Raw genomic sequence first — 13,501 nt, forward strand, 5'->3', positions numbered from 1 at the left:
TGATCGGGCAGTGCGACTGGTTTTGGTTGAGCGCCTCAAAAGAAGATTCGCAGAATCCTCTATCGTGTTTCAACATAATGCTAAGAGAGAGCTCTACCAATTGAACTATTTCCCCAATTTACAGCAGTGGTCAAAAGATACCCGCACTCACGCACTGGCCAACAGCTGTACCATCTTGCTGAAAGATAATTCCTAGTTTCTACTGACATGGGCCAGTGGTTATGTATAGGGTATTTAATGGCAGCATTTATATTATATCTTGGTATTCCCACCATCTTATATCGGCTATATTGGCAAAGTGTAATGCAAAAAAGACTTCAATTATTACATTCAAATAAATGTTTTATTGTTATTTGTATAACAATTTACTGAGAGTGGAACCAAGAACATTGGTATAAACAGTCAGAAAACACACACACACACACACACACGCACACACACACATTCCAAAACTTCACCCGCTTCACCGTGTCTCAACACCGACACAAGCACACATTCAATCTTTTGAACTGGAAAATGTTTACATTGGACTACAAAATAAGTTCTCCTCACACCCCTGGACATTAATACCATTCAATTATCATACATTATACAGAATTATAATTATCATTATAATCCTTTGCTTATTTCCCCATTATTTCTAACATTGGGGTTCCTCTACTCTGGGGTAAAAGGCAATGCAAGGCTCTTCGAGCAAGCGCGTAGCGTTGAGTTTTAACAGGTTTTGCAAAAAACAGCTCCAGGCCAAATTCAATGGTTTAGCTTTAACTACAGACCTCATACTTTAACGGAGGTGCATCAAAAGAGACAAAAAAGACATTCGTCTTGCCTTTCAGTCTCACCTCAGCTATGCCCGTCTGCAGATGTGTGAATACAAGTTTAAAATTGCTTCCTCTGTCAAACAGGAAATTAAGAAAGGTCGGCCCTGTCCAGAAATAACCCCTGGTCCCTTCTTCCTAGATATGTGTGCATATCTGAAAGGATCGGAACAGGTAGAAGCAAGATAATTATAGCACCACCTTCTGTCAGTTGGAATCTCCACCATCTCCATCTAGAACTACAAAAAGTGACTAGGGAGTAAAGGTCTAGTGGTTGTTTCTGGATTGGCCTGTAGAATCAGGAGATTAACACTTCACAATCACATTATATTGATCATCCAGCATCGATTAGATGAGATGTGACGTCTCGCTCTGTGAGCCTCTTCTCTCTCCCTCCGTGAGCCTCTTTTCTCTCCCTCCTCGCGGAGGCTCACACCTCTTCCTCTCGCTCCGTTGCGTTCCTGCCAGGTGGCGTCACACTCCTCCTGACATCACTTCCTGTAACCTTCTCCCATGGCCACCCCCGGCATTCCGGCCCTCAGTCAGTCCCTCTCCCTCTCCTCGTCCAGTGGATGGGTCTGTCTGTGCTCCCACACTCGCACGGCTCCGTCCCACTTGAGAGAGTGAGAGAGTGAGAGAGTGAGGCAGAGAGATGGAGGAACAGGTATCAGTGTTATTTTTTGATTGATTGATTATGTTTATTTTGGTCCCTTTTTTTTCTTCTACTTATACAATTCATAATACAGATATAAAAAAAAATACACAGTCACAATGCGTAACACCAGGACCAAAAAGGTGTAGGCTGAAGCCATGGCTTGTTACAACATGGCTTGTTACAACATGGCTTGTTACTTGTTTTACAGTAAGATGAGAGGACATATCAGGTAAGTATGAATAGTGCCTAGATAATATCTTGATGTCTTTATTAAGAAGTAGTTCCATCTCCCAGTAGCGTGAGGTCAGTAGTGCCACCTAAAGCCGTGTATAGATATTTTAACCAAGACCGGACTGTTTGTGCTGTTCTCTGCTTTAAGTGGGACAATTCTATGACTTCTGCTGAAAAATATGACCTGAATGCGGGTGCACCCGAGTTAATCGTGTATAGTTTGCTAAGAGTTTGGCGACGCCTGCAGTGGTGCCCTCTAAGGACTGGATTACAAGCGAATGATGTCACATGTCAGATAGTCAAGAAATTCTTCCCGCCCCAAGTATGAACACAAGCACCGTTAGGCAAGTCCTTTTGTGTTTTCCCCCAAATCAAATTTCACATTTGTTTCTATTTCCCCTCTCAGAAATATGGAGAAAAAAACATAAGTATAAAGAAGATATGAAATCAGTATGATAATATGACCAGTCAGTTTGGAGACAGATGGAGACAGAGAGAGCCACTTACAGAGCTGCTGATGATTTTGTCCTGGTAAGGATGCCAGCTGACGTCCCTCACACACGCGTCGTGGTCGGACAGTCTTGACACCACGCTGCCCGTCAGCACATCATAGACTGGAGAGACAGACACAGAGCCGGTTCAACACGGCGTTCAACTCTCTCTCACACATACTGTACACCTCTACATCTGTCAGAGAGAGAGAGAGAGAGAGAGAGAGAGAGATACACAGAGAGAGAGAGAGAGAGAGAGAGAGAGAGAGAGAGAGAGAGAGGGAGATACAGAGAGAGAGAGAGAGATACACAGAGATACACAGAGAGAGAGAGAGAGGGGGAGATACACACAGAGAGAGAGAGATACACAGAGAGAGAGAGAGATACACAGAGATACACAGAGAGAGAGAGAGAGATACACAGAGAGAGAGAGAGATACACAAATACACAGAGAGAGAGAGAGAGATACACAGAGAGAGAGATATACAGAGAGAGAGAGAGAGATACACAGAGATACACAGAGAGAGAGATACACAGATACACAGAGAGAGAGAGAGAGAGAGAGATACACAGAGAGAGAGAGAGATACACAGAGAGAGAGAGAGAGAGAGAGAGAGAGAGAGAGAGAGAGAGAGAGACACTCACTGATGATTTTCCCAGTGGAACAGCCAGTGTATATGAACCTCTGGCCAGTGCTGAACTCGGGGGAGAAGCGACAGCGAATGAGCGTGTGCAGAACCCCGTGACCCCTGTAGGTCATGACCGAGGTGTCACCCGTTAGCTTGTGTCTCTTCAGGGCTGTGAGGACAGACAACAGGAGGAAGACAGGTGACACAGCAAACCTGACATTTACAGAGTAAAGTACAGCTAGAGCAAATAATCACACTTTACTATCCAATACAGGCCATTAGGAACACATTGACCGGACTGGAATGAGGAGAAACTGTTTTTAAATCATAAACAAACAACAACAACAATAACAACAAAAAACTGTACAGATCAACAGTATATCCATGGGTTTCGGAAAAAAATAAAAGTCCAGCTCATAAAACACCACACAGTGGGATCTCAACCTCCCCCTTTTACCCCACCTATCCCCTAAACCGTCCCCTCACCAAAACCAACACCTCACCTCAGGTCGACCTTACCCTCTGCTCCCTCACCTCTCTGGGGGACCTGCTGCCAGCGGTAGTCCCAGTTCTGCTGGGTGACGGCCAGCCGGGAGGCAGCCAGGCCCTCCTTGGGGGAGAACTTTCTCACGTCCCACAGCTTAATGGACTGGTCCTTGGAGTTACTGATCAGATAGCGAGCATCACCCTGTGAGAGAGACAGACAGACAGACAGGTTAGGCTATTAGGTGTGTACTGCCATGTTTTGCCTTGACGTGATTGTGCATAGTTAGGCGCCTATGATTGGGTCGGGTTGGTTTCTACACTCACCGAACACTTTATTAGGAACACTATACCAATACTGCTCTCAAAACAGCCTCAGTTCTTCATGATCACTGACTCCACAAAGATTGGAAACATTCCTAACAAAGTGCTAGGTGAGCGTTCGCTTGCCTTGCTGTGTATGAAGGTGATGCCGTCCCTGTGTCCGGCCAGCTGTCCGACCGGCTGTGGTCTGTCCTCCCGGAGGGTCCGTCTGTCCCACACTTTGCAGAGCGCGTCGTCGCTGCCCGAGAACAGCAGCTGGGAAGAGCTGTCGGCAAACGCCACCGCGTTCACGTCGTCCTCGTGAGCGTCGATCTGAGGTCAGAACAGTGAAGACAGGCCATGACACAACCAGAGGGGTTCCCGAGAGAAGAGAGGAGGAGGAGAAGAAGAGGCCACCTTTTGCTCTTTATTCTCTGGTAGAAGATACAGGTGGTGCGGTGAAGCTTTCAGTGCTGATCACTGAGGGAAACCGGGGTGTGAGTCAATGTCACTGCTACCAGCAAATACTGTACGTCTCACAGACATACAGACAGACATAGGCAGGCAGGCAGGCACACAGACACAGACACAGACACACACAGACACACAGACACACACACACACACACACACACACACACACACACACAGACACACACACACACACACACACACACACACACACACACACACTTACCTTCAGTGTTCGCTTGTTCTGTTCACGATCAAAGACATAGAGGCAGCCATCATTTGCTCTGGGGGGGAAACCAGAATAAGAGGCCAATAAGACTCCACCCTCAAAACCAACGTAGGCTAGAGAAGGTTCTTTTTTAGTTTTTAAAGAATATATACTTTATTGATCCACGAGGGGAAATTATTTTAAAAAATCAATACACACACGCACACACCCAGGGAGAACAGAGCTCTGGGCCCCCGTCAGGCACCCCTGGAGCAGCTAGGGGTTAAGTGCCTTGCTCAAGGACACAACGGTAGTGGTAGGATACCAAGATGTGATGCCAGCAACCCTCCGGTCACCAGCTCACCTCCGGCTCCCTCCTGGGGTGGGGATCGAACCAGCGCCCTACCAGTTGCTGGCCGGCCTCTATAACCTCTAGGCTACCTGCTGCCCCAAGTTAACTAGGTGACTCACCCCCCAAGGATCTCCTTCCCGTCTGTAGACGCAGCCAGAGAAAAGACACAAAACCTCCTCTCATCTGGGCTAAAAGAGAGAACGGAAATACCACCAGATGAACATTAGCCTGCCTCGAAAGAGACAGAAAATCCATGGTAACTACAGTACCAGTCAAAGGTTTGGACACACTTCCCCATGGGGAATATAGCTCACTAACAAGATCAAAACTGCTCTTTCCAGGAGAACAAACAAGACTGCAGGTAAATGTCTAAAAGGTAATGTCATGTAAATGTAAACATTATTGATTACCTGACTCGTAATGCTATAAGTAGTACTAAGTACAGTATGACGGAAACACTAACTTGAGGTCCAGGGCGGTGTGGGTTTCACTGTCTCCATCTACACTGCACACATGGACTAGAGGGATACAAGAAGAGCACAAATCAGACCAATCACACAACAGGGAATACTGTAGATGCAAGAACAGATGCATTCTGATTGGGCAATGTCAAAACATCTAGGAGTAGTACAGGTATGCCGGACAATGATTAAGCTTAGACCTGGATTAAATGACACTGAGTGGAAGGTCTCCATTGAACATCCGTCTCAATCTAGGAGTTAACCTGTGCTTAATCTGTGTCCTGGAAAATGGCTGCTCCTATTTTTTTTCAATATTCAATAATAAAACAAGAGAGTTTGGCTTCTATGTTCACAGGTGAAATAGGGTGAAAACATCAACAACAGCACTGCTCAAGGTTGAAGTATATCGTCTTACTATAGTCAGACCAGCTGGAATAGAGCACAGAGTTTGATTCAGGGGTGAAGCAGACATCCAGCACACTCCAGCCCACGTCCCTGGCCTTCACAGTCCTCTTCAGGTTAAAGCGCCCCCTACTGGTGTCATACAGGCGAATGTTCTGGTCTGAGAGAGACAGGAAGGCAGCAAACTTAGAGAGGACATTTGATAGCATCCTTTCACTAACCAAAGATCATAGGCCTGAGGTACAACAGATACATAACTGTACACTCACTGGCCACTTTAGGTACACCTTTTCAACTGCACATAGCGCAAATATCTAATCAGCCAATCATGTGGCAGCAACTCAATGCATTTAGGCATGTAGACATGGTCAAGACGATCTGCTGAAGTTCAAACCAAGCATCAGAATGGGGAAAAAAAGGTGTGCCTTTGAACGTGGCATTGGTGTTGGTGCCAGACGGGCTGTTTTGAGTATTTCAGAAAGTGCTGATCTACTGGGATTTTCCCGCACAAAGAATGGTCAGAAAAAGAGAAAATATCCAGTGAACGGTAGTTCTCTGGGCGAAAACGATGGTGGCGTATGTCATGGGATATTTTCTTGGCATAAATCTTCAGCAACTGTGTGATGTTATAATGTCAATATGGACCAAAATCTCTGAGGAATGTTTCCAACACCTTGTTGAATCTATGCCACAAAGAATTAAGGCAGTTCTGAAGGCAAAAGAGGAGGTCCAACCGGTACTAGCAAGGTGTACCTAATAAAGTGGCCGGTGAATATATATGCACTGTAAATCTTACTGTATGAGAAACTCATTCACTGATAAGGCCTACATCTTGGACCAACACATACATTTAAGTCATTTAGTGTCAAGGGTGAATAAAGTCACCCAAATTGTCAACATTCCAGAGTGCCACGGGTGACTTTATTCAACAAAAATGCATGTGATCCTTCATTTTGAAGACAATCAATCTGCTAGGTAAATACCACATAAACATTTGACACTCTAGGTGGTGAGTGTTCCGGAATGTTTGTCCGGTTGGTGAGTTAATGGTTTTTCTGTAATGTCTGTTCAGTTTAAGTAAGGTCTTTACCTTGGCAGGCAGAAAGGAACATGTTGCCATCATCACGGTACACACCACAGAAAGCTTTCTGCTGGTATGTGTCCTTGTGTGCCACGTGGTTGGGGAGGAAACTGTAGAGAAAGGCGTCATGTGACAGCATATTATGCAACAACCAATTACAATGTAATAGGTAATCTGTCAATAACCAAAAAGATTAGTTAAATCTTCAACTTTCAGCCACTGAATGAATGAAGTGTAGCTATGGTGTTTATGTGGATGGGTGCAGATATGGACATACTCACTGTGAACGTATGCGACTGCACTCTCCATGGGAAAAACTGGAGCCTCTACACCGGCCTTGTTCCCTCTGTGAGAATATGTTCATATCACAGTAAACACTCTACAAAATATCCACTGTCGTAATATCCACTGTTGCATGGTGAGACATAATGAAAGTAGACATAGTCATGTTCAATCGGCACAAAACAGGAGGTATAGTGTTCTGGGCATTTGGATGGGAGGGGATAATACTTGAATTCACCCCATAAGGAAAGGAAAGATTGTCATTATTTCAGTCATCATGACTCAGTAGAGTGCTGCTCTTCCCCCCCCCCCCCCCCCCCTCACCTCTGTCAGCATGTGTGTGAAGCTATGCTTGCTGCTCAGGCTAGAGGAAGCCGTGGCCAACAGGATCTGAGTTCGGATCTCACTTCGCTCCACTTCCTGAGTGTCTGGTTGGGAGTCCACTGACAAAGACACAACCATATACATTTTACATGTTTGGCATTTAGCAGACGCCTTATTCCAAAGTGACTTACAATCAATACATTGGACTACGTAAGTGAATCAACTACACACTGACTGGGGGAAAAATATCATGTTGGTCTCTAGTGAACAACACACTCAAAATCAATGGTATCGAGGGGTGCTCAGTGGCGTAGCACACTAATGCGCATCACCATATCGTCGCAAGGTTCCTGGTTCGATTCCGACCCTTGACATATTTCGCTCTCTCACCCATCCTTCCTGTCAATCTCTACTGTCTCTGTTCCTGTCCCAATAAAGCAGAAATGCCCTAATATATATAAAGCAAATGAAATAATCAATGGCATCCAGTTTAGATTGGTTACCAGGGGGATTGTAGCGGTCTCTATGGCGACCTTCCCAGGCGCCATCGCTGTCTTCGTCCGAGTCTGAGTACGACTGGACGAGCTGCAGTCCCGTCGCCCCGCTCCCATGGACCAGCCGTACCTGGCCCCTCCAGGTGCACAACAGCGGGGGGAGAGAAAACCACACCTGTGCTCAGTGACAAAACACATCACGGGCTACACAACCACAGGGAAGCCGGTGCTTCTGATCAGCTTTTAACACTGCTTTGTTATATTTAGAGATATATTTCTGCGTCCTTTATCATCTTGTAATGACGATAATAAATCCAATAAGTAAGTACGTTATAAGTTAACACAAACAACAAAATACAGTTATTTATAAAGCACTTTCTTTTCATTGTAGCCTATAATCTCACAAGTGCATAAGCGGCCAGCAAACGCCTTCATATTGCAGAGCAGAGCACTACTTTTGGTACACTGTACAGGGCCAGTGACCACCAGTCTGTCCTCCAGTTCCCAATTTACCTCCTCAATAGGTAAGCCAGAACTTGAGCTAAGTCAACGTCCTCCTCTGCGGCCGACTGTCTGTCCCCTAGTGGCGTCTCTATTCTGCGGCCTCTGCTGCTGCTGTTACTGCTGCTGCTGCTGTCGTTGTTGCTCTGGTTGTTCTCTGGTTCAGGCTGGTCGTCTGGGTTGTCGCTAGAGCCCCGACCGCCGGACATCCCAGAACTGGACTGAGAGCCCATAGACCGAGAAGCCTAAGGAGGGAGGGAGGGAAGGAGGGAGAGAGGGAGGGAAGGAGGGAGAGAAGGAGGGAGGGAGGGAAGGAGGGAGAGAGGGAGGGAGCGAGGGAGGGAAGGAGGGAGGGAGGGAGGGAAGGAGGGAGGGAGAGAGGGAGGGAGGGAAGGAGGGAGGGAGGGAAGGAGGGAGAGAGGGAGGGAGGGAGAATAAAGAATGATGCAGTCTTATCAGGGGGGGGGTTCTCAACTCTGGTCCTTTCCCAACCAACCAACCAACCAACCAACCAACCTGCACTTGTTTTTGTTCTAGCCCAGAGACAGGCAGCACACTTGAATAAATTAATCCAGGGCTTGATGTTTGTAGGCTATATTGTGGGTTGTTGAATCAGGTGTGCTGTTATAGGTTCAGGGAGAAAAAACAAGTGCAGTTTGGAAGGACCCAATGACTGTATCCGAACACACCCCATTTCAAGACACAAGGCATACGAGACACACACTACTAATGTGTCTGAGATCAACATGGGTGATTGCAGGATCTTGCAGGATCGTCTTGACACACATAGCGAGTATTATTATACACTATGATGGGAAGGAAAGGACAAAGATAGTGTGGCAAATACAACCAAAGCAGTCAGTTAATTCCATAGCTAGTTCTCAAGGCAATAAAGGTGATCAAAGTTACATAACAACGCCATCCAGCCAGGTATTGTCAGTTTGGCTAACAACGTAACGGCGCATTACATTAGCTCGATAAAAATTACCCCGTTTTGAGTATTGAACGGTCTTGACAGGTCCTTTCGTGTGGTTTATTTCCACGCTTAATGAGCTGCCATTAAGTTCCAAAAAACGCTTTCTTTTTGAATAGTTGACACGTTGACAGTGGATGTTTCTGCAGATATCACTAAAGCGAAGTGGCTGGCTAGCTGCTCAGTCCGTGATGATGCGCCATGTTGTTTACAACTCTTTAGACGAGGCCCCGCCCCCTTTGCTGGTCACGTGACCCCCACTATCGTGACGTTAGAATTATAAGGTTCTATCTCCATTTTTGTCAAAATAATTGAGTTTTTTTTTTTTACATAATCTGATCCATTAGGTGTTTATTAATGCCTGTGTGGTGTTATTTTTTTAAATGTTGACATTTTTGAGTTAGTAATTCATAAAATACAAAGGTTCCATCTCACAAAACATAATCATAATGGATGTTAAAAACTTTGACGCTCAATATCTCTGAACTGCCCTAAACGGAGATAGAACCTTATCATTCTAAGCTCACGCTATGTTAAGTAACCGTCTTTTGTTGCCTCCGTTTTGCAATGACTCAAAAGCTGAGCAAATATTATGGTTTTGTGGTTTTATGACTCATATCGATTACCTATTTTAGATCAGTGACATAAATCTAGATTTAGCTGTACGCTACTGGGCAGAGCTGGTTGGTTCTCTGGATTATACAAACAAGGGATAATCCATCTACGTCCATTTCAATGGCTAATAATAATAATATATTATATTATATTAATATATTATCCATTTATAATTACCTAGTATAGATCATCTGGAATGTCATTGACATGGTTTTTGGTTCAGCTCGGCTTTTGGTGAAAATGTGGCATGTCAGTATGATCTTCACACACATATATATAGTATATGTAGTAACCTATACTTTGTGAAAAAAAGTATATATATATATATATATATATATATATATATATATATATATATATATATATATATATACTTTTTTTCCACAAAGTATACTCACATAGAAGTTGGAAAAAGTCAATAGAAAATCAACCCCTCTGTAAATAGAGCTGTGAGGCCCAGAGGACCATCCTATAAATAGTGCCTGTCATTTCATTGCACGACATTACAACAAGAAGATGAATCAATTAGAACGCATAATTGCTATGCAGAATTACACTGATTAGACGGCAGGCATAAAAACTCATAATATATCTTATGAGAGCAGAAACAAGCTGGAACCATGGATGTTTTTTTTCTTAGTTTATTACTCAGGCTTTCAGGCTCTCATTTTAGAGATACAGTAATTAGATTATAAAGAGAACATAACAAACAAAGACATATTAGAATATAGGCTACAGCATTACTATAATTACCGAACTATATCAGATACTGTAATCTCTTACAATATATGTACACTTAGTAGTTTTGCATAGTGTTCTGGGCGACATCTTTGCAAGTAGACATCCATCTTCCCTTTAACTTTTTGGTCTCCAGCCAGACCTAAAGGGAGAGAGGGAGAGAAGGACAATTCTGAAGTGTACAGAAACATTTTTAAATTTATTTTTATTTGACCATTATTTAACCAGATAAAAATCAGCTGAGAACAAATTCTAATTCTCCATATTGTCTGCTCAAGTACAAGCATAATGCCTCCAACTTCTTTTGAAGTTCTTCCTCATAAATAATTGTTTGTTTTTGACTGGCCAAGTCAATCAGAAGATTAAAATCCAATTTAACATGGATTTCATTTCCTGATGATAACCCTAACCCTTAGGCACAATTACTTAAAAACAAACAACAACTGAAGACGGCTGCAGTACAGGCCTGGCAGAGCACCACCAGAGTCTTGTGGGGTCAGTGGGTCACAGTCTTCAGGCAGTTATTGAATGCAAAGGATTGTCGACCAAAAACACGAGCACTTAATTTGGACATTTGATACATCTGTCCTATCACTTTTGGGTGCTCTGGAAAAACATTCTGAATTGAAAAACATTTCTGAATAGTTAAACCAATATGTACACAAACACTCTCTCCTTTAACCTCATTGTAGGCCTAATGGTTTGATTTCACATCCAAACTTCTGGAGTGAAAAGAAGAAAGAATGCTACACTCTCCCATTACTTTTGCAGGGAACTTTAACTGACAACCCCTAAACGCACCAAGATTCTGGGCAGTCTTGTCAATCATCTTTAAGGCAGCCTGAACATCCTCTCCTTCTGGCACGAGCACTTCTATTTCCCCAACACAATAGCCAAAGTCAGCCTGGTCAAGATCCACACGCACTCCTTCCTCCTTTAAAGTGAACGACTGCCGCACTGTTGTAAACTCTGCAAAGCAAACAAGATTCCATTCCAGCAGCCAAGAGTCCTCGTCCTCTGCGGGACCTTGGTCCTCTGTGTCTTTGGTTTTGGATCTCTCTTGATGGACCGCTGTCTGCATCTGTCTGTCACAGCCTCCTGCCCCGACCATATCTGGTTCCCCAAAGGCCTCCTTCATAACCTCTCTCACTTTCAGTTGAATTTCAGGTAGATTTATTATCTCCTTATAGCGAGAACACAGTCCTGTCCCCCGAGGTTGGGCCCTGCTGTCCTCTGCTTTAGTGACTGTGGGACATTTGAGTTCCCAGCATCCTTGTCGACGGCGCAGCCAGACATCTCTCAAGGTAAGGTGGAAGTCTGGGGAGTCAAAATACTGGTCTTGAAACGTGGACTGACCAATACACACCGCTGGTGAGAGAAAGAGTTACAAAAAAAGAGGGAGGGGGGGTCAGACAATGTCAAATCAACAAGCCATGACACGTACTATTGCAGATTGTTCTGCAAGTGGTTTCTGTAGTTAGAAACAGATGAGATTAGTATTGTTTTAGATTCTGCAATGTCTTAATCGTCATTGTGTTTCATTGCTAAAAGACACATTGTGTTTTTGATTATAAATCCCAATTAACAAACCCGCTAAAGCAAATCACTATAATTAGTGCATACCATCTCTTTAGAATTATACTTTACATAAATCAATATATCATTGATTTAAATCGAGCTTTTATAAAACAAAGTGTGAGGGCGCTTAAGGCATTTAGGACTTTGAACACACCTCCTATTTCCTTCAGTTTCTTCTGGATGTCAGCATCACAGACGAATTTCCTCTCCACTTCCACACTCATTGTAGTCTGAAATGACAGAAGTTGATCAACAATTAGTGAAATATTTTATTTTATTTTATTTAACCTTTATTTAACCAGGCAAACATGTAAGAACAAATTCTTATTTACAAATGCAATAATAATAATAAGCTTATTTGGAAGATGAACCATTCACACTGCTTTAGCATTACTGTTTCATAGCAGGCCTGCACAGTTATGCTGCACAGTACTAAATACCAACCTAAACCTCTCTTAAAGTAAATACAGATTTAGAGCAGGAGCGACTCTGTCATGCCATGTAAGATGCATGGCATACATCTCACAAAAATGCGCACTGCAGTTCAGTCCTCACCTCTCAAGACAGAAATTGCGATCCATAAAAAAAAACTTGTAATATACGTTCGAAGTACTAATGCGGATTCTACCAACTAAATCCAATAGACTTGAATCCTACGTAAATATTTTAGACAGGCGCAGTATTCGGGCACCTGATGCAATACGTAATTCGCACGTTTCCCGAGCATCATAGCCCGTCACGAAGACGCAGGCCCCCGTGGTGAAAGAGGATGCAAACCTATGGTGCATGGTTGCTTCATAAATATTGATTAGTATTTCATGTCGATCGTTAATTGTAATGCACTCTATACCCATGTGTTAACTGAACTTCATAACGACTTGGTGAACATAATGGAACAAATGCGCTATTGAGGGTACCAGGTAGGCTTAGCTTAGTGATGATTGAACGAGGCTACCTGCAAATTATGCTTTAAAGAGACAGCAACCAAATATTTTTGCTCTATCAAATATGACAGAGACTGTAATTCGAATATGTACATGTGGTTATGTCTATGTTTGTCTATAATTTGTCATAAGGATGTATGAGTACGTTATCGATCATGTTCGGCGCTGTACGTTCATGCATGCTGCTGTTGGCCCCTTGCACCTCCAAGCCAAGTTAAATGAGAGTTCAAATGTGTTGATTGATGATTTTTTTTTTTTACCACGAACGGGCAAGGAACCATATATGGTAACTTCGCTGACCTTGATTTTGAAGATGAAAAATAATATTTGTAAAAAAAAAAAATCACTCAAGTAAAAATGTCTTCTTATGTCCTCCAATAACACTCTAGGGTTGAAATGTAGAATTTAAAAGTATTTCAATGAGTGCCCTATAAAGGGTTAAGTCGTCTTAAGACCTAACCTGAAGAC

General features: G+C 43.4%; 2 protein-coding genes across 4 annotated transcripts; both read right to left on the reverse strand.

Moving 5' to 3' along the window:
* Nucleotides 1–342: 342 nt before the first annotated feature.
* dcaf11 (ddb1 and cul4 associated factor 11) lies at nt 343–9,360 on the reverse strand. Of its 2 annotated transcripts, none has more exons than XM_080543752.1 (15): nt 9,174–9,360; nt 8,198–8,430; nt 7,694–7,821; nt 7,191–7,309; nt 6,866–6,930; nt 6,594–6,694; nt 5,517–5,663; nt 5,104–5,158; nt 4,760–4,828; nt 4,307–4,364; nt 3,758–3,943; nt 3,359–3,512; nt 2,841–2,993; nt 2,212–2,318; nt 343–1,432 (listed from the first exon to the last, which is right to left on the reverse strand). In XM_080543752.1, the coding sequence occupies exons 2-15, from the start codon at nt 8,416–8,418 to the stop codon at nt 1,361–1,363; spliced, it is 1,635 nt and encodes a 544-aa protein (XP_080399878.1). In that variant the 5' UTR covers nt 8,419–8,430; nt 9,174–9,360; the 3' UTR covers nt 343–1,360. The 2 variants fall into 2 exon arrangements, with proteins under 2 accessions (XP_080399878.1, XP_080399877.1); XM_080543751.1 differs by having other exon boundaries at nt 3,344–3,512.
* A 1,105-nt stretch (nt 9,361–10,465) lies between these two features.
* Nucleotides 10,466–12,738, reverse strand: thtpa (thiamine triphosphatase). Of its 2 annotated transcripts, XM_080543984.1 has the most exons (4): nt 12,645–12,738; nt 12,244–12,319; nt 11,313–11,879; nt 10,466–10,653 (listed from the first exon to the last, which is right to left on the reverse strand). In XM_080543984.1, exons 2-4 carry the CDS (start codon nt 12,311–12,313, stop codon nt 10,553–10,555), a joined length of 738 nt encoding a protein of 245 aa, XP_080400110.1. In that variant the 5' UTR covers nt 12,314–12,319; nt 12,645–12,738; the 3' UTR covers nt 10,466–10,552. The 2 variants fall into 2 exon arrangements, with proteins under 2 accessions (XP_080400110.1, XP_080400109.1); XM_080543983.1 differs by lacking the exon at nt 10,466–10,653 and having other exon boundaries at nt 10,708–11,879.
* Nucleotides 12,739–13,501: the final 763 nt, after the last annotated feature.

The sequence above is a fragment of the Nansenia antarctica genome (genome assembly GCF_963989245.1).
Source record: "Nansenia antarctica genome assembly, chromosome: 13".
Lineage (NCBI taxonomy): Eukaryota > Metazoa > Chordata > Actinopteri > Argentiniformes > Microstomatidae > Nansenia > Nansenia antarctica.

Bases quoted from the DNA above. Each gene is read 5' to 3' on its own strand.
- dcaf11 (XM_080543751.1), bottom strand. From the start codon at position 8,418: ATGGGCTCTCAGTCCAGTTCTGGGATGTCCGGCGGTCGGGGCTCTAGC. The intron at 7,822-8,197 runs GTAAATTGGGAA...GTGCACCTGGAG, and splicing joins CTGGCTTACCTATTGAGGAG to GGGCCAGGTACGGCTGGTCC. The intron at 3,944-4,306 runs GTAAGTGTGTGT...TTCTGACCTCAG, and splicing joins AGAACAAGCGAACACTGAAG to ATCGACGCTCACGAGGACGA.
- thtpa (XM_080543983.1), bottom strand. From the start codon at position 12,313: ATGAGTGTGGAAGTGGAGAGGAAATTCGTCTGTGATGCTGACATCCAG. The intron at 11,880-12,243 runs GTGTGTTCAAAG...TTCTCTCACCAG, and splicing joins GAAACTGAAGGAAATAGGAG to CGGTGTGTATTGGTCAGTCC.